General features: G+C 32.3%; 1 protein-coding gene across 6 annotated transcripts in view; it reads right to left on the bottom strand.

Moving 5' to 3' along the window:
- jbug (filamin-type immunoglobulin domains fbug) overlaps positions 1 to 24,517 on the bottom strand; it is a 118,600-nt gene that overhangs the window by 7,129 nt on the left and 86,954 nt on the right. For 3 of the 6 annotated variants that reach the window (XR_010557990.1, XM_065358860.1, XM_065358861.1), the window contains 21 exons: positions 20,195 to 20,353; positions 19,880 to 20,104; positions 19,251 to 19,418; positions 13,825 to 13,971; positions 13,490 to 13,708; positions 13,221 to 13,394; positions 12,980 to 13,123; positions 8,601 to 8,822; positions 8,350 to 8,517; positions 8,023 to 8,247; positions 7,797 to 7,934; positions 7,526 to 7,699; positions 7,211 to 7,438; positions 7,016 to 7,128; positions 6,240 to 6,438; positions 3,716 to 3,877; positions 3,402 to 3,623; positions 3,140 to 3,316; positions 2,809 to 3,048; positions 2,571 to 2,714; positions 2,301 to 2,477 (listed from right to left, as the gene is read on the bottom strand). Coding sequence is in view for 5 of the 6 variants with exons in the window: in XM_065358860.1 (XP_065214932.1) it covers positions 2,301 to 2,477; positions 2,571 to 2,714; positions 2,809 to 3,048; positions 3,140 to 3,316; positions 3,402 to 3,623; positions 3,716 to 3,877; positions 6,240 to 6,438; positions 7,016 to 7,128; positions 7,211 to 7,438; positions 7,526 to 7,699; positions 7,797 to 7,934; positions 8,023 to 8,247; positions 8,350 to 8,517; positions 8,601 to 8,822; positions 12,980 to 13,123; positions 13,221 to 13,394; positions 13,490 to 13,708; positions 13,825 to 13,971; positions 19,251 to 19,418; positions 19,880 to 20,104; positions 20,195 to 20,353 (3,825 nt within the window). In the remaining variant the exon portion in view is untranslated. The other 3 variants (XM_065358864.1, XM_065358862.1, XM_065358863.1) reach the window with 3 other exon arrangements.

Below are 24,517 nucleotides of genomic sequence, written 5' to 3'. Positions count from 1 at the left end.
TTTTAAAAAATTTCGAAAATTAGAAGAAAATTGTTTTAAAGGTGATTTTTGAACTTTTTTTATGAAAAATAATTTTTTTTGAGCAAAGTGAAACAAAGTGAATAATTTGTTCAATTCAACTCCCACACATCAAAAAATACTACATTTGGCTCATTCTGGAGCCTCCAGTGATTTTTCAATTTTCTCCAGAAATTTTAAATCACTTTGGAAAGGCCACAAAATGAATTTTAGCATCTATCGTTTTGATCAAAGTTTTAATAAAAAAAAAAAAAAAAAAACCGACACTGACAATTTCAACAAAAGAAAGAACTTTTTGGCAATTACTGGTAAAAGCGAGACTTTTGGATAATTTTTGGGAAAAAGTGAGACGTTTTAGAATTTTTTAAAACGCCAATTTCTGCAATTTTTTAAAAAATCAAGAATTTTATACATTTTGAAAAACAAGAATTTTTGACAAAAAGCATGATTTTGACAATTTTAGGAAGAGATTTTTGAACATTTCTGGTAAAACAGCGAGACTTTTGAACAGTTCTTGAAAAAAAGTGAGGCTTTCAATTTTTCAAAACGCCAATTTTTTTTAGCAATTTTTTAAAACATTAATAATACTTATCTATTTTAATATTTGAAAAACAACAATTTTTGGCAAAAAGCAAGACTGACAATTTAAGCAAAAGGAAGTGATTTTTGGACATTATTTCTGGTAAAAAAGGGAAACTTCAGAACAATTTTTGAAAGAAAGAGAAACTTTTTAGAATTTCTTAAAACGCCAATTTTTTGCAATTTTTTTAAAAATCAAGAATTTTTTACTTTTTGAAGAACAACTATTTTGGCAAAAAGCAAGACTGAAAATTTCAGCAAAAAGAAGTGATTTTTGGAGATTTCTGGTAAAAAAGCGAGACTTAAGAACAATTTTTGAAAGAAAGGGAAACTTTTTAGAATTTTTTAAAACGCCAATTTTTTTTGAAAATCAAGAATTTTTTGGCAAAAACAAGACTTTAACATTTTTATCAAAAGGAAGTAATTTTGTGCATTTCTGGTAAAAAAAAGCGAGACTATCTGAACAATTTTTGAAAGATAGTGAGACATTTTAGAGTTTTTTAGAACCCCAATTTTTAGCAATTTTAATTCTTGAAAAACAAGAACTTTTGGCAGAGAGCAAGACTCTGGCAATTTTAGCAAAAGGAAATGATTTATGGGCATTTCGAGTAAAAAAAAAAGCGAGACTTCTCAACAAATTTTGGAAAGGAGTAATGTTTTTTTAAAAACGACAATTTTTAACAATTTTTCTTAAAATCAAGAATTTTTTCAATTTTTAAAGAAAATATTTAAAAAAAAAAAAATAAGACTGAAAATTACAGCAAAACGCAGGTCTTTTTGGAAATTATTGACAAAAGAACAATTTTTATCAAAAAAGGGAGTTTTTTTGAAATTTTTCTGCAAAAAACGACAATTTTTTACGAGAGAAAACTGATGACAAATTTTTGTCAAAAAGCAAGACTGACAATTTTACCAAAAAGAATGCCTTTTCGGAACTTTTGATGAAAACTTTTTGGCAGTTTTTGGAAAAGAAGAGAGTCTGGCTCTTTTGCAATTTTACTAAAAAGCGAGAATTAGGTCAAAAAGCAAAACTTTAATAATTTCAGCAAAAAGTAGAACGTTTTCAAAATTGCAGGAGAAAAATATTACCTATTTTTTTTCAATTTTAGAAAGAAAGCGAGATTTTTTTTGCAACTTTTTGGTGAAAAAAATAAGATTTTTTTGTAATTTTTGGCAAAAAATCGATAATTTTTTTGAGTAATTATTTGAAAAAAGAGAAATTTTTTGTCAATTTTGGGCAAAAGTTGTAAATTTTGGCAGAAAGTTTTTTTTTAACAATTAGATAGGTACCTATTGCTCGTTGATGAGTGAGAATTGCATTGAAAAATCATTCGTATTGGTTCACTTTGCTCAACAAAAATTCATGTTTCATATAAAAGTTTAAATATCGCTATTAAAACAGCTTTTTCAATTTTTTTTTTTAATTCAAAAACTCTCCGAAAATCCAAACACGAACTTTTACTATCTGAAATTTTGGTTTCGGAGATTTCAGAACGCGATCTATCGATTTAATTTGATTTAGTTTAAATCAGAGAGTGCTAATTTAAAAGGCTCTCAAGTTAGGCAGATTGAAATCAGACCACCAGAAAAAATATCAATAATTTTCAATTCTTTTCCTGAATCAATAGTAAAATGTAGTCCAAAATAACAGAAACGACTAAAATACTTCAAATAATCCCGACTATTGGGAAATAAATTCATACCTGGTATCGAATCACCACCATAGGTAATATGGAAACCGTAATTTCCGGGTAAAGTTGGACAAAGTTCGATCAAATCGGTATCTTGACCTATGCTTTTTACAACAATAGGCAAATCTTGACCTAGAGGACTACGGACTGTGACGTCTAATTCGGCCAATCCGGCATTTTTTCTAATTACTGCAAATACAAAAAAATAAATAAAAAAAATACACTGGCTTCAAAATCTAATCTAATTTATACACCTAATTAAACGATTAAAATTCAACTCACATTTAAAAGTAATATTATCGTTCACCGAAACGGTGCTATTTGGTATATTTTCAATTTTGATTTTCGAAGCGTCGAATACCTGGCACATAAAAGGCGATCCTCGAACCTGTCTCGATCCGTGAACAACTTCGATTTTATAAACGCCTAAAAAACAAATAATAAAAAAAAAAAAACGTTCAAAAATCTTATTCATTCCGTACAGTGTTTTAATGTCTACCGAATTATATATTCTTTTTACCGGTATTGGCGGCGGTGAATTCAGTCAACAGGTTGCCATCTTTTTGTTGGTAACACCTTACTGGTATAGCTGTGCCATGAGGACCGGTGACAACGACATCGAAGTCATTGGGCGAGTATCCAGCCGTATATATGACGAAACTAGTCACGTGGTTAGCTCTAGATTGATACAATCCCATTCCAATAGCGCAGACATCTTGGCCAATGGCTGGATCGCTGACAGGTACTTCTAATGGACATCCTAGAGGCAAGAAATCATCTCACAGTTAAGACTTTCCCTTATTTTGAAATATGCATTCGATATGTTTGTTTTTTTATCAATATTCTGGTACCTGGTATGTAAACGTTGTTGTATTTTATTAAGATACGATGAGGTATTGGAACCGTTGGATGATAATTAACTTGGTAAATTCCTTGAGCATCGAGCTCATGTAGAGTATGCTTGACTTCGGATGTTGCTGCTTTTACACCTAGAGTCAGAGCACCACTGCCAGCTCCACGAGTATCGACTGAAATTAAATTCACAACATAATGAGACACATTTAAAAAATGAAAAATAAATAAGTGAACTCAAGTTGAGAAATTTTCAAGTACCTTTGAAACTAGCAGGTTGATTGCAAAAAGCTTCGCTTCGATCGAATATCTTCACTTTGGTCGGATCGAATACTTGCACATTCCAAGGATGTTTTGAAATAGGTTGTTTTCTCTGCAAAACGGTAACCGTATGATTGCCTACTACTGTAGGTTTGTATTTGACACGAAACAGGCCGGATTCTAATTTTTCCAAAACCACTGGTAATGTTTTACCATCAGGACCTGTACGAAAACATAATCACAGGTTAGAATGAAAAATTCACCGAGGGAATCAAAAACTCAGAGTCATCATTAGATCTAATTAATTAATTTACCTGTGACTTGTACTTCAATTTGGCCATGATCTAAGGAATGTGGGTTTATTTCAAAGTACGCTGTTGATCCTAAAATCACTTGGTTTAGACCTTCGCCTCGAGCTGTTGCTGTGCTGCCTTTTTTACCAGGTATTTCTACAACGTCGCAGCGGAAAGGACTTCCTGAAAAAATGAATCAGAACGGATTGGTGGTTAAAATTATACCAAGCGTTGAGATATTTTCAGTCAAGATGAATTTTTCATAAGAAAAGGGAGAAATATTGAAGTTAAAATTATCAAAAAATTCCAAAAAAATTGTCAAGTAAAAATGAGTGATTTTACAAAACTAAGTAAGTACCTAATAAAAATTTTTAATTTTTTTGAAACTTTTTGAATACTATTTTGAAGCTTTTAGTTCGGTTTTAATGACAAAAGACTCAGAAATTTCAGTTGCAAAACTTTATTTTTGGAATGATTTTGGCACAAAAAGCAAAAAAAAAAAAAAAAAATAGTACGTGATTGAGTAAGAAGGATTAAATTTAGTGTGTATACCCTATTCTCGACATCTAAAATTGATTAAAAGTGATACTGCTTTGAAAAATTCAGAAGCCACCGGTAGATTTTGAGAAATTGAAATTTTCACAACATTTTTCCCAATTAAATTATAAAGTTGAAGTTTAATTTCAATCTTATTTTCGACACGCTGAGTCGACAGGAAATGATTTCGAATCGTTCTTGAGCCTTTAGCAATATTTTAAGAACTTCTGTTTTCAAAAAAAAAAAAAAAAAAAATGCAGTAAAATATGTTCAAATGACTTCTGTATTTAAACCTTCAGTCGACTGAGCATGTCGAAAATAGAGCAAAAAATAAATTTAAATTTCATATTTCTAACTCAAATTCAAAAATATTTGGCAAATATAATTTTAAAAAATCTGCTGGAGGCTCCAGAACATCTCGAAATGGTTCGAAGCAATTTCCTGACGATTCTGGGTGCCAAAAACATGGTACATGCCAATCAAGACTTTTGGCTCAAATAAGTAAAATTTGATTTTTCTACTTTTTTTTACCCAAAATTATTAAAATATAACTTGATTTAACTCGTGAGATATCTCAAGTACGTGCATGAAAATTTTTAGTACCCAACGAAGCTAAATCGACAGAACACGCTAAAATACCCCACCAGATAAAATTTGAGGGGCAAAAGTTCATTTTTGGGGCTTGGAGAATTTAAAAAAATCAAAATTCAACTTAAATTAATTTGAATTGATTCAAATTAAATTTAAATTAAATTAACTTATTTTAAATTGAATCACGTTGATTTTTTTGACTGATTTACGCAAAGTTGAACAAAAACGTGATTAAAAAAAAAACTTTTTCGTACAAAACGTTTTTTTTTAATTTTAAAACTTTTTTTTCTTGTTTAAAACTATGTGTTTGAAAAAATACGTTTAAAATTTGTTTTAAACACAAATTCATATGTTTTGGATTCAGTTTTTCAAATATCCGTTATCCAGTCATCAATTTTTGACGTCATAAAATAGCTATAAGACTCAAGAAATATTGAAAAATTGAAATCATAATACATATTTATCTAAAAAAAAGTACAGGAAAAAATGAAAATTTAAAAATACAGTTCATTTAATTCCACTTCTTTTTCAACGATAAACTGAAAAAAAACGTGTTTTTTCAAGGAAATTTGAGTTGAAAAAAAAAACATTTTAAGAGGTTTTTTTGTTCAAAACATTGTTTTGTTTTTTCATTTGTTTTAAACATAAATCAATCAAAAAAAAAATCAACCTGATTCAATTTAAGATAATTTAATATACCTAATTTGAATTAATTCAAATTAATTCCAAGTTGAACTTTGATTTTAAAAAAATTTTCCAAGCTCCAAAAATGAACTTTGGCATCTCAAATTTCTTCTGATGAGGTATTTTAACGACGTTCTGTCGATTTAGCTTCTTTGGGTACAACAAATTTTTATGTGCTTGAGATATCAAAAAATTAAGAAAATAATAAAAACGAAACTCTCAAGATGGATGTTTTCAATTTTCACAATTCCAAAAAGTAGGTAAATCCAGGATTTTATCATAATTTATTAAAAATGTTCCACTGGCTGATTTTTGATGAACAGAGGGAGGAGGGGGGGGGGAGGATTTTCTCGGATTAATTTTAGCTCTCGAATAATTAATCAAAATTTTCAAATCTTAAAATTATCTTCAAATCTGTTGCAGATTTTCTGAAAACTTTTCCTGGTGACAATTTTTTTCAATAGGTTATTGTTTTTTTTTTTTTTTTTAAAAAAAACTTTCTCTCTCTTCTTTTCAAAGAACCAATTATGAAAAATACTTTTCGCTACAATCTGTAACTGAGACAGAGAATTTTTTGAAAAAAAATCTATCCATTTCTTCCCTAAACATTTTTACAAATTGGAATTCATTTTTTAAATGCCTCAAATTGATGTTTACGATCTTGAGAGTTTAATTTCAGGTGTCAAAGTGCACAACTATCGGATCAACATAACGAAAGTGTTTAAGTAGGTACCTGGTAAACTTTCTTCGTTGAATGAGATATTAACGAAGTGAGGTAAAATCTGATGAGGTACAAAAGTTACGTCGTAAAGCCCTCTGGAACATGCCACAACTTCAGCTTTCACTGTGCTTAATTCGGTACTGATGACCAACTCCAGAGTACCTTCTCCAGCTTCGGTTGCATCGACGCTGAATGTAACCGGTTTGCCAACCTGTTCACAAAAGTAAAAAAAATTATTATTGTAAAACAAAATTATTGCTTGGTAGGACAAATTAGGCACATTTCCTTGAACAAATTTCAATTTTTATATTAAATTTTTTGGCTTGTTTTGAAATTATTGGCTTATCGTGAATTTTTTTTCATCTTTTCCATTTTTTTGAATAAAAAATTAAGGCTTTAAAACATACAGTTTTAAATCACTTTTAAATCGTAAGAAGTCCATATAACCGAAATAAAAAATAAAAAATGGTCATAAAAGAAATTAAAAACCTAATTGGTAGTAAAATATGTATTTTAATCTAAAAAAAAATCACCAAGTAAGACCCCCCCTCCCTCATTCGCGAATTTCAATATAAAATTACCTATCGTTATGGAGATGACGTTAAATTTTAGATAACTTGAAGTAAAAATTATCACAAGGAAAAAACATTCATAAGCATTGAAAATTATTTTTAAAAACCCAGCCAAGTTTGGCTAAATCAAATCAGTGTTTTTTGAATTCACTTTCAACGTTCGATGAATTTTCTGCTCTGGTAATATTTATTTTTTTACATTCATCTGTCACTTACTTTAGCAGTTCCCAATCCGGTGACTTTGATTTTATCAACATTATACACATTACAGGTGAAAGGACTTCCCTTGATTGGATTCCCATCGACTTCAACATTAATCACATGATGACCTGAAAAAAAAATAAACTCGATTTCAAAAATTCATCTTCTCATAAAACTGCATCCACCTCAATCAACATCTCTTCCTCTTACCAACTTCAACGGGAGTAAATTTGGCCAAAATCCTATTATCGATCTTCGTATTCGTATCGACCGGTATCTGGCGTCCATTTGGAGCAGTCACGATCACTTTGCAGATAGACGAATCAGACGGTGAATCTACATTTATCGTCGTCAGTCTACCGACATGGCACATCTTCAGTCCATCCTCATTGGCGAGGATTTGATCCGATTTGAATATCTTGCATGTGAACGGTGATCCTGAAACAATACCTTGATTAAAACACTCCGCCATTTTAACTTCGGTAGCTAAAGCAAATCACATTGCTATTTAATATGCTCTTTAACCTGGAACAGGTTCGCCGTTGAATCGAACGCTCAAGTTGTGGGGAGCAGCTTCTCTAGGTTTGAAATTCACTCTAAATTTGGCGTTTCCTTCCGATTGCACGTAATTCGGTACATTGCATCCGTTCACCGAAACTATTATTTCCAAGTTTCCGGCTCCGGCTTGGCTCGCGTTGACTGTGTAAATATCATAGGCACGTATTACAAGATGAATATTTTTACAATCATCGAGCAGCATATACGAGTAAGAGATGGTAAAATAATGCTTTCATACTTGTAAAATACACCGGACTGTCGACAAAACCTGAATTAATATCGGTAACTTTGACTTTACTCGCGTCGTAGGCTTTGATCAAAAATGGACTTCCTTCGACGTGATTTCCGTTTATTTTCACTTCGACGCTGTGATCGCCTGCATCAAATCAAACACGTACAAGACACGAGTCAAATTTACATAATTTTTCAATCAATCAGACGATGATCTCTGTTTATTTACTTACCAACATCTTTGGCTACAAATTGAGCTGAAAATCTGCCAGAGGTGTCCAAAGGTACGAGCTGAACAGGTAAAGCGATTCGACTCGGAGATAGGACTTGTACTTTGGGGGTTCCGATGGAGGGTTCGCATTCGATGACGAATTTCGCTGGTTTATCTACCGATACTTTGTCTTCGTTGGATAGAACGACTCTGGCTGCTTCGCTGACTGAGCAAGTGAAGGGTGATCCTGAAAAAATAATTCACACGATGAATTTTAATATCAGGACGTTTCAAAATGGCTCTAAATATTATTCAGAGATCAATAATCAAACTCCAGTTAGTGACTTACCAGGCACATCTTTCCCATTGAACCTCAAATCGACCGTATGAACTGCAGGTTGTCTCGGAGTAAACGATATAGCGTAAGTGTGAGGTCCTTGACCTTGAGCTGTAGTAGGAACACGTCCACCATTAACCGTAACCTCCAAATTTCCAGGACCAGCTTGACTCGTCTCAACTGTACATCAAAAAGGGAACAAACTCATCTCAAAATCCCACTCAATTTCATCCAGCACTTGAAAATTTACTCGATTTACTCACTGATAAAAGTAACAGGTTGCCCAATAACTCCATTTTTGACCGGTGTGACTTTGATAGCGTTCACATCGTAGACTTTGCAACTGAAAGGAGACCCAGCCAAGGGCACCTTTTTATAACTGACTCCGATCTTATGCTCGCCGACGAGTTTGGGACAGAATTCCACATTAAATGTTTGTTTACCGGTGTCTTTAACTAGAGCAGGTACCGACTGCCCGTTTGGACCTAAAGAAGTCTATTAATCAATATTTCGCCCTCGTGCCGGGAAAAAATACACAGGGAATTCGGTGGAGTTCTTAGTAATTATTTTAGTGTTTAAAATATTTAAGAAGAAGAAAAAAACTAAGCCAATGTTAACATATCATTTTTCAACAACAGTAAAAAAAATAAGCCAATGTCAATTTTTTTTCTCTAAAGTAGGTGTAGGTATTTATTTGTGTAATCAAAAATGATTTAATTCGCTAAATAAAAATTTTTCTACCGCGTTCGGTAATTAAAAAATGTGATTAATGTGAAATGTAGAACAAAATGGATCGAAAACTCTTTTGTTATCGCGTTAACACATAAAAAATTTATACATAAAAAAAAAGGTAATTTATAGCAGTTATAATAATACTTAGTGCGAATCATTCCACCTCTAAATTAATACACAGTCGATTTAAAAAAAAAAAAATGATAATAAAAAAAACGAAATAGCGGTGATAAAATTGATCAATTGTTTCAATCGCAAATCTATTTATACTAACAATAGGAATACGACTTTATAAAAAAAAGCAAAAGCAAAAAAAAAAGAAACATGCAAAGCGCAATATTCACAGCTGATTTGAAAAATTATATAGCCACAACCCGACGTACCATTCTATTTTACAACCCAACACCATCATTGCGAAATTTTTGAACAATATATATTTTCTGAAATAAAAAAAGAAAAAAAAAGCGCAACGTATTAATTTTTATTAAGATTAATACGCGTTCACCGAGAATGGAATCCGGAAAGAAAAGGAAGAGGAGGAATTAAGAAGTGGAACAGATTCGAGAATAATAAAAGAAAATAGAAAAACTAATAAAGGCGAAGTTTGTTTAATTTTGTACCTGGAAAAAATAATAAAATACCTCTTTGAATGGAAGAAATCAGAAAAACACGACAAGTATAGTACTAAAACTTTCGCAATAAATGGCTGAAAAAATAAATAAAAAATACAACAAGTTATTCGAGATTCAAAATCGTTTGGTATACAACACAAAAGAAGAAGGGGAATGGGAAGGAGATACATTCCTTCAAATTCATAGACAGTTATACATCGAATAAAATTTAATCCAAAATTTACGTGTTCAAAATTCACGCATTTTGATTTTTTCCCTAGAAATGACTTTCCAAATTCCAATTGATATTGGCAACACTGACAGAAAATAAAAAAAATAAATCATCTAGCAATTTTCAAAAAAAAAAAAAAAATCATTCAATTAACAATATGATTCATCAATTTTCAAACGATTCTTATACAAAAAACTCTACAAATCAAAAAAAAAAAAAAAAAAAAAAACATTCTTAATAAATCATCTGAGAACGACAAAAAACTTCAATTTTCAAGCAATTTTTTGGGAACATTTTACAAGTTGTGCGAGAACAACAATGAACAATTCATTCAGAACAGAGCTCAGACACGTCGTTCGGAAACGATTCGCTCAAAAATGACCATCGTTCGTGAACGATTTGACAATCCTTGAACGATTTGGTTGACAAATGAAAATCTCATAATGAATCATTCGCAAACGACTAAAAAATTATTCAATTTTAAGCAATTTTCCAATTTATCAGTACAATCTCTCGAGTCATTCGCGAACGATTCATTCAGAACAGCACTTATAATTTGCAAACTACCTACCTATTTGATAATTTTATAATAATTCGTTCATTGAACTACACCATGAAATTTTCACGCAATTTTTTTTGTGTAATTGAGAAGATTCCACAAGTCGTTCTAGAACGATTCACTCAGTCAAAGTAATGTTTATCATTCTCGAACGATTCTGATAAATCTCATAATAAATCATTAAATCGTTCACGAACTTCAATTTTTGCAAAAAAAAAAAAAGGTGAAAGAAAAATGTTTCAAGTCGGTCGCGAAAGATTCTCTCAAATGAGTGAATATCATTGTGAACGATTTGATCGTTTCATAATGAATCATTCGCAAACGACTAAATCAATAAAAAAATCAAATCATTCCAATTTTGAATTTTCAAGCAATTTTTTACAAAATTAGAAACACTTCTCAAGTCGTTCAGGAATGATTCGTCAAAAAATTATTATCGTTCGCGAACGATTTGATAACCCCATAATGACTCGTTCACGAACCAGTGAACCACAAAACTTGTGAAAAATTCGAACAAGAAAAATGTTTCAAGTCGTTCGAGAACGACTCGTTTCTGCTCGGAGGAGTGAACATCGTTCACGAACGATTTATAATCTTGCCACGGATCGTTCGCGAACGACTGATCAATTTTCTTTCATTATGTGTTTTTTTCACAATTTTTGTATTTTTAAAATTTTTATTTTCATTTTTACTTCCCTATTTCTCAAGTCGTTCGAGAATGATTCGCTCAAAACGTCAAAACAATGCTCATCGTTCCTGAACGATTTGATTTGACAATCTTATGATTAATCGTTCATGAATCATGAACTATAAATTTTGGTAAAATTTCCAACATGAAAATTTTTCCAACTCTTTCGAAAACGATTCGCTCAAGAAGTGAACATCGTTAATGAACGATTTGATAATCTTGCCACGAATCGTTCGCGAACGACTAATCTATTTTCTTTCATTATGCGTTTTTTTGAACAATTTTCATCATTTTAATTTTTTTATAAATGTTTATTTTTACATTTTACCTGCCTATTTTTCAAGTCGTTCGAGAACGATTCACTCAAAACAATGCTTATCGTTCTTGAACGATTCGGTTTGACAATCTTACGATGAATCGTTCATAAACTATAAATTTTGGTAAAAGTCTTTCGAGAACGATTCGCTCAAGAAGTGAACATCGTTCGTGAACGATTTTATAATCTCGCCACGAATCGTTCGCGAACGACTAATCCATTTTCTTTCATTATATGTTTTTTTTTGCACAATTTTCATCATTTTCATCATGTTTATTTTTATTTTTTACCTACCTATTTCTCAAGCCGTTCGAGAACGATTCACTCAAAACAATGCTTATCGTTCTTGAACGATTCGGTTTGACAATCTTACGATGAATCGTTCATGAACTATAAATTTTGGTAAAATTTCCAACATGAAAAATTTTTTAAGTCTTTCGAGAACGATTTGCTCAAGAAGTGAACATCGTTCGTGAACGATTTGATAATCTCGCCGCGAATCGTTCGCGAACGACTAATCCGTTTTTTTGCACAATTGACAATTTTCATCATTCTAATTTTTTAATTTTTTTTATTTTTACCTGCAGATTTCTCAAGTCGTTCGAGAACGATTCACTCAAAATAATGCTCATCGTTCTCGAACGATTTGGTTTGACAATCTTACAATGAATGAATCGTTCATAAACTATAAAATGTATAAATTTTGGTAAAATATTCAACAGGAAACATTTTTATTTTTTTTCAAGTCTTTCGAGAACGATTCGCTCAAGAAATGGACATCGTTCGTGAACGATTTGACAATCTCGCAATGAATCATTCGCAAACAACTCAACTATGTGATAACTAAACAATTTTGATTTCATTTTCACAAAATTTTGAATTTTTATTAATTAAAATTTTTTTATTCCTCAAGTCAAGTCGTTCGAAAACGATTTACTCAACGCAGTACCCATCGTTCGTGAACTTCAAATCATTTACCCAATAGGAAAAATATCTCAAAGTGTTCAAGAACGATTCGCTGAAAAAAATTTATCGCAGTGTTGCCAATTAACTATCATTTTCATGCAATTTGAAATCCCAAACAAATCGTTTTCAAAAATTCAAAGAATTGACAAAACGGCCAATAATTATAATGCATTAAAAAAATTCTTCAATTTTCATTGTTTTGGCAATTTTTTAGGTGCACCATAAAGCTTGAAAAAAATATACATAATACTTATGTACAACACATCATCCTACCCTATCAGGCTATCAACAATTTTACTATACATAAACCAAACCCTCATCTTCAACACAAAAATCTTAAATTTACACAAGCAAAGAGCGCAAACATCACAGCTCGATTGCAAAAAAAAAAACACCCAGAAACGTCAACCACAGTGCTATGCAATAAAATTTCGTGATATCTAATGCTGATCATTTAATACACCTAAGATTTATAAAAACGAGCAAACCATGCCATAGTACGAGTATTTCTTAGAAGTGAAATCAATCTGATACATACCCTCCACATTGACTTCGATATCTTCTAAATTGCCGGATACGTTGCTCATTGTGAAGTAAGAATTACTGCCAACGGGTGCTGAATTTAAAGCGGCTCCATTTACTAATGGAAAATCTCCGCTGACGTTGGCAATAAACGGTGAACCTAAAAAAAGCCCATCGAATGCTCATTTAGCAATTTTTTTTCTTTTCAATGGTAATACTTTTCTATTTTAAATTAGAATTACGTAGGATAACTTTACCTGGTACTGGTTCTTTATTGAAATGAATGCTAATAATATGATCAGTCGGTTCAATTGGTACGAAACTGACGGTAAATTTAGCATTTCTTTGCGGATGGACTTGTGTCGGAATATTTGTACCGCGAGCGCTAATTGTAATTTCTAAATTTCCTTCTCCAGCTTGACTAGCATCCACTGTAAATCATACAAATGAATTTTGAAAATCCACTTCCATCGAAAGGAACCGGTACCTACATCATTTAATATGAGATTTTTTTTCTAACGCTTACCAGTAAATTGAAGCGTATTTCCCACATGTCCTTTGGGCACATTGCCAACGATCACTTGTTTAGCATCGTATACTTTTGAAACAAAAGGTGTACCGTAGATCGGATGGCCATTATAGTCGACAGCTATCGTATGAGATCCAACTTGTTGTGGAGTAAATTCAGCTGTGAAACCGCTGTGAACGTTTCCGGTCACTTTTACCGGTAATTCACTGGTAGGTCCTGAAACAATCGAAGATCATATAAATGGTTTGAGATCGCAATGGATGTTTTTATACCCGACGAGAATTTTTTACACAAGTCTCTCTCTGCAGGTGTAGGTAGATATGTTTCCTTACCGGTAACAGAAACTGAAAGTTCGGCTGAAGCACTGTTGTCTACAGTCATGTGAAATCTTGCCACTTGGTTAACTGGTATTAATTCTAAACTACTGAAATTCACTGATACTCTACTCGTATCCGAAACTGAGCACACAAACGGGCAACCTGAAACAGAAGAAAAGTAAATTTGAAAATTTAAATTTACACAACATTGTACACAGAAGTTATTAATTTGAGCTGAAGGAAAAATTATTCAAAAACGACGTTCATCAATTTGAAAAATATTATGAGGAGCATGAAAAAAACAACTGAATGCAAATTTCATTCAATTTCGACATGAATAACTCAAAGAGCAAGAGCCTATGAAGAATTTTAAATGGACAGAGTCACTTCTGAACTTGTAATTTTTTAACCTACTTATCCAAAAATTAAAACCGAAAAAATTAGTTTATTTCAAATAATACAAAAATATTTATTTAAAACCCACGAAAATTATTATGATTTTTCCAATTTGAAAGAAAAATTGATGGAATAAGTATGTTGCCTCAATTCTGAACATTACTACATAAAGTTCAATAATGTATAAAAATTGATGTTAAAAAAAAAAAAAAAAAAAAAACAGAATTTTTCGGACATGCGATTCTACAAACAAATTATGAAGAAAACAAGAGCAAAAAATACTTTGATTTTTTTCAAGATGGAAAAAATGGGAAAATTCAAACAAAAATTTTAAAAATTTACAAAAGTTTTTTTTTCTAAATTAAACAAATCAAAAATTGACTTTTTATGTTTGAATGAAAAACAGGCAATAAAGAATTTAAGCATTTTTTGAGATGATTATTTCAAATAGAAAAAGTCAAAAAATTGGAAATCAAAATGGAGAACTCTTATAAAACCATTCCAAAAGTTCTGCAGGACCTAATACAGTGTTTCTCAGATTCTCTCCCTCCCTCTGGCTCTCGCCCTAAAAAGCACTCTCAAGATTCGGGATCCTCTAAAATAGCCACAAATGAGTGTTTTCTTTTTCAAGTGAAGTAGTACTGTAGAATGTAATTCGATTTTTTTTTCAGTCCGAACAATAAATTATGAGAAAATAAATTTTCTTACAATTAGTCTTTTTTTATGAAACTGGCAGGATTTTTTCAGCACTCGTTGAACTTTGCAAGACCCGTTAAACATCCAATATGCCGATAAAAAGTCACAAATTACAGAAAAATACATATTTTGAGGAATCGAAAAAGAGATTTTGAATGAAATTAATTCATCTCTAATTTATTTTTGGTAAACACTTTCAGTGGTCGATTTTCATGAAATTAAAAATACCTCAAAAGACTTTTTGACGATTTGTACAATTTTTTTCAACCTGAACAATTCTCACGATAGTTCAATCAATTCGAATGGATTTTTTTGAGAATTTTTTCTATATTCTTCAGATCCGTGAATTTTGGTGAAAGTTGGGAAAAAGGATGCTTCATCTCGCTAAATCTGAATCTGACCATGAAAATGACTTTTGATCGAATAGAGACGTTCCAAGGACGAAAAATATTGGTAAAAATATTTTTTTATCGTTCAAAAAGCTTGAAATTGTCTTAAAGATGGAAAATGCATAGGAAATATTTGTAAATTGACATTTTTTTCTCTCGAGAACACTTTTCGATATGTTCGTCTCTGATTTTAACGAGGATACGATTTTTGGGACGTGTTTCTGAAAACTTCAAAAGCAACATTTCAACTGCCTAATTTTTCTAATTTTTAGAAAAATTTTTCACCTGCATAATTTTCTATTTTTTTATGTATTTGAGCTGTTTTGATTTTTAAAATCGATTTTAAAATTTTGGAAGTGGCATAAGAAATCACTCGAGTTGAACACCCTCCCCCCCCCATTTCAACAGGAATACGATTTTTGGAAAATTTATGACCTAAAAATCCCAAGATCAAAATTTCAAATGCTCGAATTAATTTTTTACTTTTTGATCGATTTTTGAAAAACCAAGAATGGAACCCTCTTCCCCCCCCCGATCAAACTCTGCCATTTTTGCATATTTGAGTTGTTTTGATCTTTAAAATCAATTTTAAAATTTTGGAAGTGGCGTAAGAAATCACTCGAGTTTAATACCCTCTCGCTCCTCCCCCCTCCCCCATTTAACAGGGATGCGATTTTCGGAAAATTCATGACCTTAAAATCCCAAGATCAAAAATTTCAAATGCTCGAATTAATTTTTCACTTCTTGGTAAATTTTTGAAAAAACAAAAATGGAACCCCCCTTCCCCCTGATCAAACTCTGCCATTTCTAGTAATTTAAGAGGCCTCATAGTCATATAGCGATTTTCGATTTTTCCAAAATTTTTGAATATCTCCAAAAAACGCGAAAATGAATTTAGACAGCCAGAAATTTGAATTCTGACTTATTCTCGACTCATTTCACGAGTTGACTCAGAATTGCTGCCATTTCTGGTCATTCTAGAGACCTCATAGCGATTTTCAATTTTTCCAAAATTTTTGAATATCTTCAAAAACCGCGAAAATGAATTTAGACAGCCAGAAATTGAATTCTGACTTATACTCGACTCATTTCACGAGTTGACTCAGAATTGAGGAGAATTCTTCGTGATCATTTCGAGAACTTTACTTTTTTCCCCACAATACAGTACGATTTTTTATTTTTCCCATTTTTAAAATTTTCATCAAGCAAATCTCGAAGTGTCCATGTGGAAATCGTTCCAATTTGTTGATTTAACTGTTCAAACAGGTCGAGAATTAGCCCGAATTTGATTTCTAGTTGTCTAAAATTGATTTTTGTATTTTTTGAAATTTTTAAAAATAATTCTGAGAAGATCTCAAAATGCGCTGGAGGCTCAAAAATGGCTGAAATGACCAAATTCAGTTTTAAGGACTCAGTGATATGAGCTTCAAAACTGATTTTCATAATTTTTACTGGAAAAGAATACATTAAAAAAAAAACAACAAAAAACAACAGTAATTTCAGAAATTGCCATTATTTTATGGATTTTTGAAAATTCACCATACATCGAAAAATTCTAATTCGAGTATTTGAAATTTTGTTTATGAAAGTTTCAAGTTAGGGTCATTCCACGTCAATTGGGCCAAGAAGTGGTAGGGGAGTTCGGCGATTTTTTTGAAATTTTTCCTGTGGGAAGACCTTCCGAAGGGATGACCAATGGCGCAAATCGCAGCCCTCTAGCTCATTTTTAAAGGCAGCCAGGGGGTGTCAAAGTTTTCAGTGATCCTAAAATATCATCCATTTCAGCAGTGGATTACTCGATAACCGCGATACCTACCAAAATGGAACTTTTGCTCATAGTTAGGGGTCTTGAAAGGCTTTTTGGTGATATCATAAAAATCAGTGTTTCCACTTTTTTTCGTACAAAAAATTAGCTCAAAAAGTTTCAAAACGTAGTTTTCATATCGTTCCGACTCTCAAAAATTCTGAAAAAAATATATCATGTATAACTTTTTATGCTGAACAACATATTGAAAAATTGGGATGGTAACATGTTGCAAAGTCTATTTTTAAAAAATTTAAAGTTTGCGAAAAAATGCGATTTTTCGATTTAAAACATGAAAAAAAGTTTTTATAGGTGAAGATGACCCATTTGACCCCTATTTTTACGTAGATGTCGAAATAGTTGAAAAAACCCTTTCACTCGATGAAATAAGCTCCTCACAAAAAATCAAAATTCGAAAAAATTCAATTTTCAATTTCAATCATCAAAAAAAGTTTAAATTTATTCAGTTGTCTTGACCTCTTTCTGACGTATTTCATGAAAAAGTTGATGAAAATTACACTCGCAACAAAAAAAATAAAAATTCGTTCATTCTTTGAATCTTTTAGAATTTTGATTTTTTTGTGAGGAATTCATTTCATCGGGTGAAAGAATTTTTCCAACTTTTTCGACAGATACGTAAAAATAGGGGTCAAAAATGGGTCAACTTCACCTATAAAAACTTTTTTCCATGTTTTAAATCAAAAAATCGTTTTTTTTCGTAAACTTTGAATTTTTTAAAATTGACTTTGCAACATGATACCATCCCAATTTTTTAATATGTTGTTCAGCATGAAAAGTTGTGCATAATATATTTTTTTCAGAATTTTTGAGAGTCGGAACGATATGAAAACTACGTTTCGAAACTTTTTGAGCTAATTTTCTGTACGAAAAAAAGTGGCAACACTGATTTTTATGATATCACCAAAAAGCCTTTCAAAACCCCTAACTATGAGAAAAAGTTCCATTTTGGTAGGTATCGCGGTTATCGAGTAATCCACGGCTGAAATGTATGATATTTTAGGATCACTGAAAACATTGACACCCCCTGGCTGCCTTTAAAAATGAGCTAGAGGGCTGTGATTTGCGCCATTGGTCATCCCTTCGGAAGGTCTTTCCAAAGGAAAAATTTCAAAAAAATCGCCGATCCCCCCTACCACTTCTTGGACCAATTGACGTGGAATGACCCGTTATGCTTTTTGCGAAAATTGCATTCCTGTTCAAATTCGAAGGAGGGGTCAACTCAAGTTGTTCTCTATGTCCCATTTTCAAAATTCTAAAATCCATTTTAAAGACAAAAAAAAGCTCGAAAAAAATCAAAAAAATTTGCCTTATTTACACTTGGAGCCTTTGAGTATCCCCCTCCCCCTCTGATGTTTTGGAATAAAGTAGGATTATGACGATGGGTTTTAAGGCTGAAAATACACATCACGAGAAATTGTGAAAAAATCGATTTGGGCCAATTCACTCATTTTACCCCCTCCCTCTCCACGCCCACACAACACCATCTGCAAGACATTCTTTCAATTTGAAATTCTCATTGATCAAGAAAAGATTTCATCGAAACAAACTTTCACAATAATCTCAAAGTAGAATATCGAACTTTTCAATTTTTTTTTTTTATTAATTTTTGAAATTCAGTCTATTGAGTTTCCGAGGTCAAGCCATAACAAATCATTTAGAATTTCACTACGCATAAAAATGAGAAAATACTCCGATTAAGAAACTCTGCTCGACATGCTCGCATTATGGAACTGAATCTACAAAAAATAAACCTGCGACAAAACGAGCCTACTTAATAATACGATTATCGAGGATTTCCTCATAAACCTTGGTCGGTTGAAAAATTCAGCATATAAAATACTAAATACATAGGTATCACGAAATTATTATGCAATCGGACTTCGACTTCTAATAAATCCGTCGACAATTCCTCTTCACACGTTAGTTGGTATTTCAACATGTAGCTTTTACCAAAGCACTCGAAAAAAACTACACACTAAGATCCCATTCTTCTGGCTTTCCGCAGCATACTTGGTCTCATAAATTCACTCAGCTCTTCTTAACTCTCCACTCATCCGATTAGTATTCTGTTGTGGCGATTGCACAACTCGAGCATATAGACGCAAGTATCATCTTAAGAACCCACGTAATCTTACCTGATACGGTTTCTCCGTTGAATTTAATATCGATAAGATGAGGCTTCGGCTGTTCTGGCGTAAATGAGACTAGACAACGACCTCCGCCTACTACAGTAACGTGATTTGGTACTTCGCCTTCGTTGATTGAAATCTCCAATTGACCTTCACCAGCTTCGCTAGCGTCAACTATACAAAGATGCGACAGAACAAAAAGAAAAACAAAGAGCAAAATGAGTAAAATCAAACTTTCATTCTTCATCTGCTAGGTAGTACTTCCTTCCTTTGCTGGCGAGTCAAACAAGGCATCGTGAGTATATATATAAGGAGGCATGACTTGCATTATACATTTTGATTTCATTCCATTCAACAATGTAAATGTATTTTTAATATACAAGAGCCAGAGCCAGAGCCATCGCCCGCCAGCCTTATTATTCGAAATACACCGAACATTCGAACAATCGTCGTAAAACATTTACTCGCATATAAGTAGGTATAAGTAAATAAAAATACATTTGCATAAAATGCATTCTATGCCCATAAAACGTTTCTACATATTGTATATACTTTCACTTGGAAATTTGGCTCGATTGTTGTTGTAAGAAGAAAAAACCAGAAACAAGACGCGATACAAAGTTTAACGTAGGTACCTTTGAATTGACAGGGTTGTCCGACTACGCCATTTTTCACATCGGTAACATGTATATAAGATGTATTATACACCTTGGCCACCAACGGGCCTCCTATGAGTTTATCACCAGCTACGGAGACATCGATAAGGTGGCTGCCCACCTCGGTGGGTATAAATTCGATACGGAATACTCCGTTACTTCCTTCGGAAAATATGGAAGTTGGTAAATTACGTTTGGACGGACCTAAAAAAAAAAAAGGAAACCATTGTAAAAAAAAAAAAAAGGCTCATTTCCTATACTTAATTTGACACTTGGCAAATCTGAATCACTTACTCATAACCGTAGCTCGTAAATCACTTCTTCTAAATCCAATAGCGCTGATTTGGAAACTAGCCGAGTGATTGGCCGGTACAAGCCGGACCGCTTCTCCAATAACTGACATCTTCGGACCGACAGTTCCGCTGGGCATGACTGATATTTCCCAAGGACTTCCTGCGAGGAAAAAAAAATCAAAGAAAAACCGAATTAACGAGATGATATTTTTATTCGTTAAGTAATTGCAAAATGCACACCGAGTCATCGCGATGTTAAGGTTTTATTTTTGCAACGTAACGCGACGATAAGATTAAGTGTTGTCATCTTGACGAAGTCGTCGTTCCAGTTTTTTAGACGAATTTCCTCCGAAAAAAGAGGGATATTGGGTATAATGGGATTTAATGAAGAAGTAAGACGTAAAGTGATATTTTTCATACGTTTTAGGATCTTTCAAAAATATCGACGTGCAGTTCGAAAATAACAGCTCTTCAACAATGGAAATCACTTCGATCATTCTCGATCAATTTGGCAGAATTTTATAAAATTTTACAGTTTTTTCATACTAGAAATTAAATTGAGTCACCATTTCAGATGATTTTGATTTTCCAAAGCAAGCCCATTTTTTCTCCAAAAAAAATAAAAAAATTTTCTCCAAAGAATGAAAACATTTTAAAAATTTTCATATAGTTTTTTCTCATTTTTTTTTGCTGAAAATTTTCAAAAATTGAAAATATTTCAACGTTTATACCTACGTTTTACTGAGGAAATGAAAAAGAGTTTAGATAATGATCAAAAATCTCAACTTCTTACAAATCGAGTCTTTTCCCGACTGAACAACTTTTTCAATCTTCTAAAACGATCAAATAAACGTAGTCGAATAAACCACGTCACAATACTTTTTGGTTTTTCTATACCTATTTACGAAAAGAGATAGGACAATGGGAGAGTCATTGGAAGGGTCAGATTGAAAAAATAACATGATCATCGTGTACTAATGTCCTTAAAAACCTAATAAACTTGCACATTTTACACAAATTTTCCTACATATTTTCAGGAAATCAAGGGGGCAATATTGAGGCATTGGAGAGTTTTAGAGAGGGTTTGAATACAAAAAGTAAGTTGATATTCGTATTCGGCCCGCCCAAAAACCCAACAAAGCACAATCGTGTCGCACGATTTTTCCTATTTTCAGATGGGAGGGGGCAAATGGGAGCAATGGGAGCATTGAAGAGGCCGACTCAAAAAAATATTATGTCGATATTCGAATTCAACACCTCCCAAAAAAACCTATATGAATCAATACGTCACACGACCATTGACATTTTTTTTTTCACATGTTGGCCAAAATTTCGGGGCTTTATGCCCCCTCCCCTCCCCTCTCCTCCCTTCCATTCCTTTCCGAGATTCTCGGTCCTCGTTATGAAAAGTCGACGGTTTCTATTTTTAATTTTCAAATTGTAGTTCCGAAATTTGGCAAGCATTTGAAAATAATATTTTCAAACAAAGGTTAACTTTGGACTTTTGAAATTTTTGCAGATTTATAAGGTTAGCATAAAGCCTCCACCATTCCTAACGAATTGTTTATTAACAATTATAGTGGATCTGTTTTCAAACAAATTGTTTACGTATTGATTGATTCAATTCTCAGTGAATTGTTTGTGAGAGTATTATTACTTCATTTCAGGGAATCATTCATGAACGAATTGATTAATTTTTTGAAAGAACCATTCGCGAACGAATTGATCAATTCTTCAATTTATAGATCAATTCGTTCACGAATGATTCACCAAAAATTATTCAATTGGTTCGTGAACGATTCGCCGAAAACTAAGTAAATGTATCGATTCGTTCGCGAACGAGTCACTTATACGAATCAATTTGTTCACGAAAGGGAATGATTCACCAAAAATTATTCAATTCGTTCGCGAATGATTCGCCAAAAATTATTCAATTCGTTCGTGAACGACTCGCCAAAAATTAAGTAAATGAATCGATTCGTTCGCGATCGAGTCACTTATACGAGTTATACGAATCAATTCGTTCGCAAATGATTAACCAAAAATTATTTAATTTGTTCGTGAATGATTCACCAAAAATTATTCAATTTGTTCGCGAATGATTCACCAAAAATTATTCAATTCGTTCGCGAGTGATTCACCAAAAATTATTCAATTCGTTCGTGAACGATTCACCAAAATTAAGTAAATGAATCGATTCGTTCGCGAACGGGTCACTTATACGAACCAATTCGTTCGCGAGTGATTCACCAAAAATTATTCAATTCGTTCGTGAACGATTCACCAAAATCAAGTAAATGAATCGATTCGTTCACGAACGGGTCACTTATACGAACCAATTCGTTCGCGAATGATTCACCAAAAATTATTCAATTTGTTCGTGAATGATTCACTAAAAATTATTCAATTCGTTTGTGAACGATTCATCAAAAATTAAATAAATGAATCGATTCGTTCGCGATCGAGTCACTTATACGAGTTATACGAATCATTTCGTTCGCAAATGATTCACCAAAAATTATTTAATTTGTTCGCGAATGATTCACCAAAAATTATTCAATTTGTTCGCAAATGATTCACCAAAAATTATTCAATTCGTTCGTGAACGATTCACCAAAAATTAATTTAAGGAATCGATTCGTTCGCGAAGGATTTACCAAAAATTATTCAATTCGTTCGTGAACGATTCACCAAAAATTAATTGAATGAATCGATTCGTTCACGATCGAGTCACTTATACGAATCAATTCGTTCGCGAATGATTCACCAAAAATTATTTAATTTGTTCGCGAATGATTCACCAAAAATTATTCAATTCGTTCGTGAACGATTCACCAAAATTAAGTAAATGAATCGATTCGTTCGTGAACGGGTAACTTGTACGAATCAATTCGTTCGCGAATGATTCGCCAAAAATTATTTAATTTGTTCGCGAATGATTCACCAGAAATTATTCAATTTGTTCGCGAATGATTCACCAAAAATTATTCAATTCGTTCGTGAACAATTCACCAAAATTAAGTAAATGAATCGATTCGTTCGCGAACGGGTAACTTGTACAAATCAATTCGTTCGCGAATGATTCACCAAAAATTCTTCAATTCGTTCGTGAATAATTCACCAAAATTAAGTAAATGAATCGATTCGTTCGCGAACGGGTAACTTGTACAAATCAATTCGTTCGCGAATGATTCACCAAAAATTCTTCAATTCGTTCCTGAACGATTCACCAAAAATTAAATAAATGAATCGATTCGTTCGCGAACGAGTCACTTATCTTATATCAATGAATCAATTCGTTCACGAACGAGTCACTTATACAAATCAATCCGTTCGCGAATGATTCACTAAAAAACGTAATTCGTTCGCGAGCGATTCACCTAGAAATCAATCAATTTTTTCGATTCGATTCACTTCACTTAAAAACAGATCAACTCTTATACAATAGTTTCATTTTTAAAAAAAAAGAAAAAAAACGAACCAATAGTAAATTAATTGATCCGTTTGCGAATGATTCACCTGGAAATTAATCAATTTATTTAATCACCAATCGTTCGTAAATGATTCGATTCGATTGTAAACAAATCAATTGCTACACAAATGTTTCAAAAAAAGTGACTCAATTTGTTCGTAAAAGATTTATGTTCTGAAGAAAAGTCGGTCTTCTCAAGCATAGTGCGTGAGTGTTTTTTTGCTCTCAACACCAGTCCGATTTTAAACAAAATGATCCATGAAAATTTTTTTGCGATTTTTTCTTCAATTTTTTTGAAATTTTTAAAAATGCAAAATTTTGCAATTTTTAAATTTCACGGTAAAAAAAGGAAAAATGGGTGTTTATAATTGGGAGAAGAGGATTACACATTTATTTTAAAAAATTTACATCCTCACAAAATCGAGTTACTATCTACTTTTGGAATGTGCAATTTTCCCAATTTTTCAAGTGTTGTGTTTTTTACAATTTTTTTGAGCTTTTTCTACTTTCTTTCTCAATTTAAAAAAAAAAAACAATGAAACGTTTCATCTCAAAACGTTTCAAATGACGTAAGTAGTAATTCAAATTCTACCTAAATTTGATACTTATCATTACGTACATAAAACATACAACTTCCTTTCATTGTTGATAAGAAAAAAGTAGACTAAGATGTGAGTCTAAGCACACATTTAGAATGTCAACCACTCTCACCATAGTACTTACATATGGAACTCCACCCAAAAGCCAACTGATAAGAATGCAGTATGTAATGTAGGTACCTATGTACTATTCATGTATTGTACCAATGCACAACGAATAAATAATCACCTTTAGGAAATGCTATCTCACAGA

Source organism: Planococcus citri, chromosome 3 (genome assembly GCF_950023065.1).
Source record: "Planococcus citri chromosome 3, ihPlaCitr1.1, whole genome shotgun sequence".
Lineage (NCBI taxonomy): Eukaryota > Metazoa > Arthropoda > Insecta > Hemiptera > Pseudococcidae > Planococcus > Planococcus citri.
Note: the sequence above shows the minus strand (reverse complement) of the source record. Positions and strands in the feature narration are given on the sequence as shown.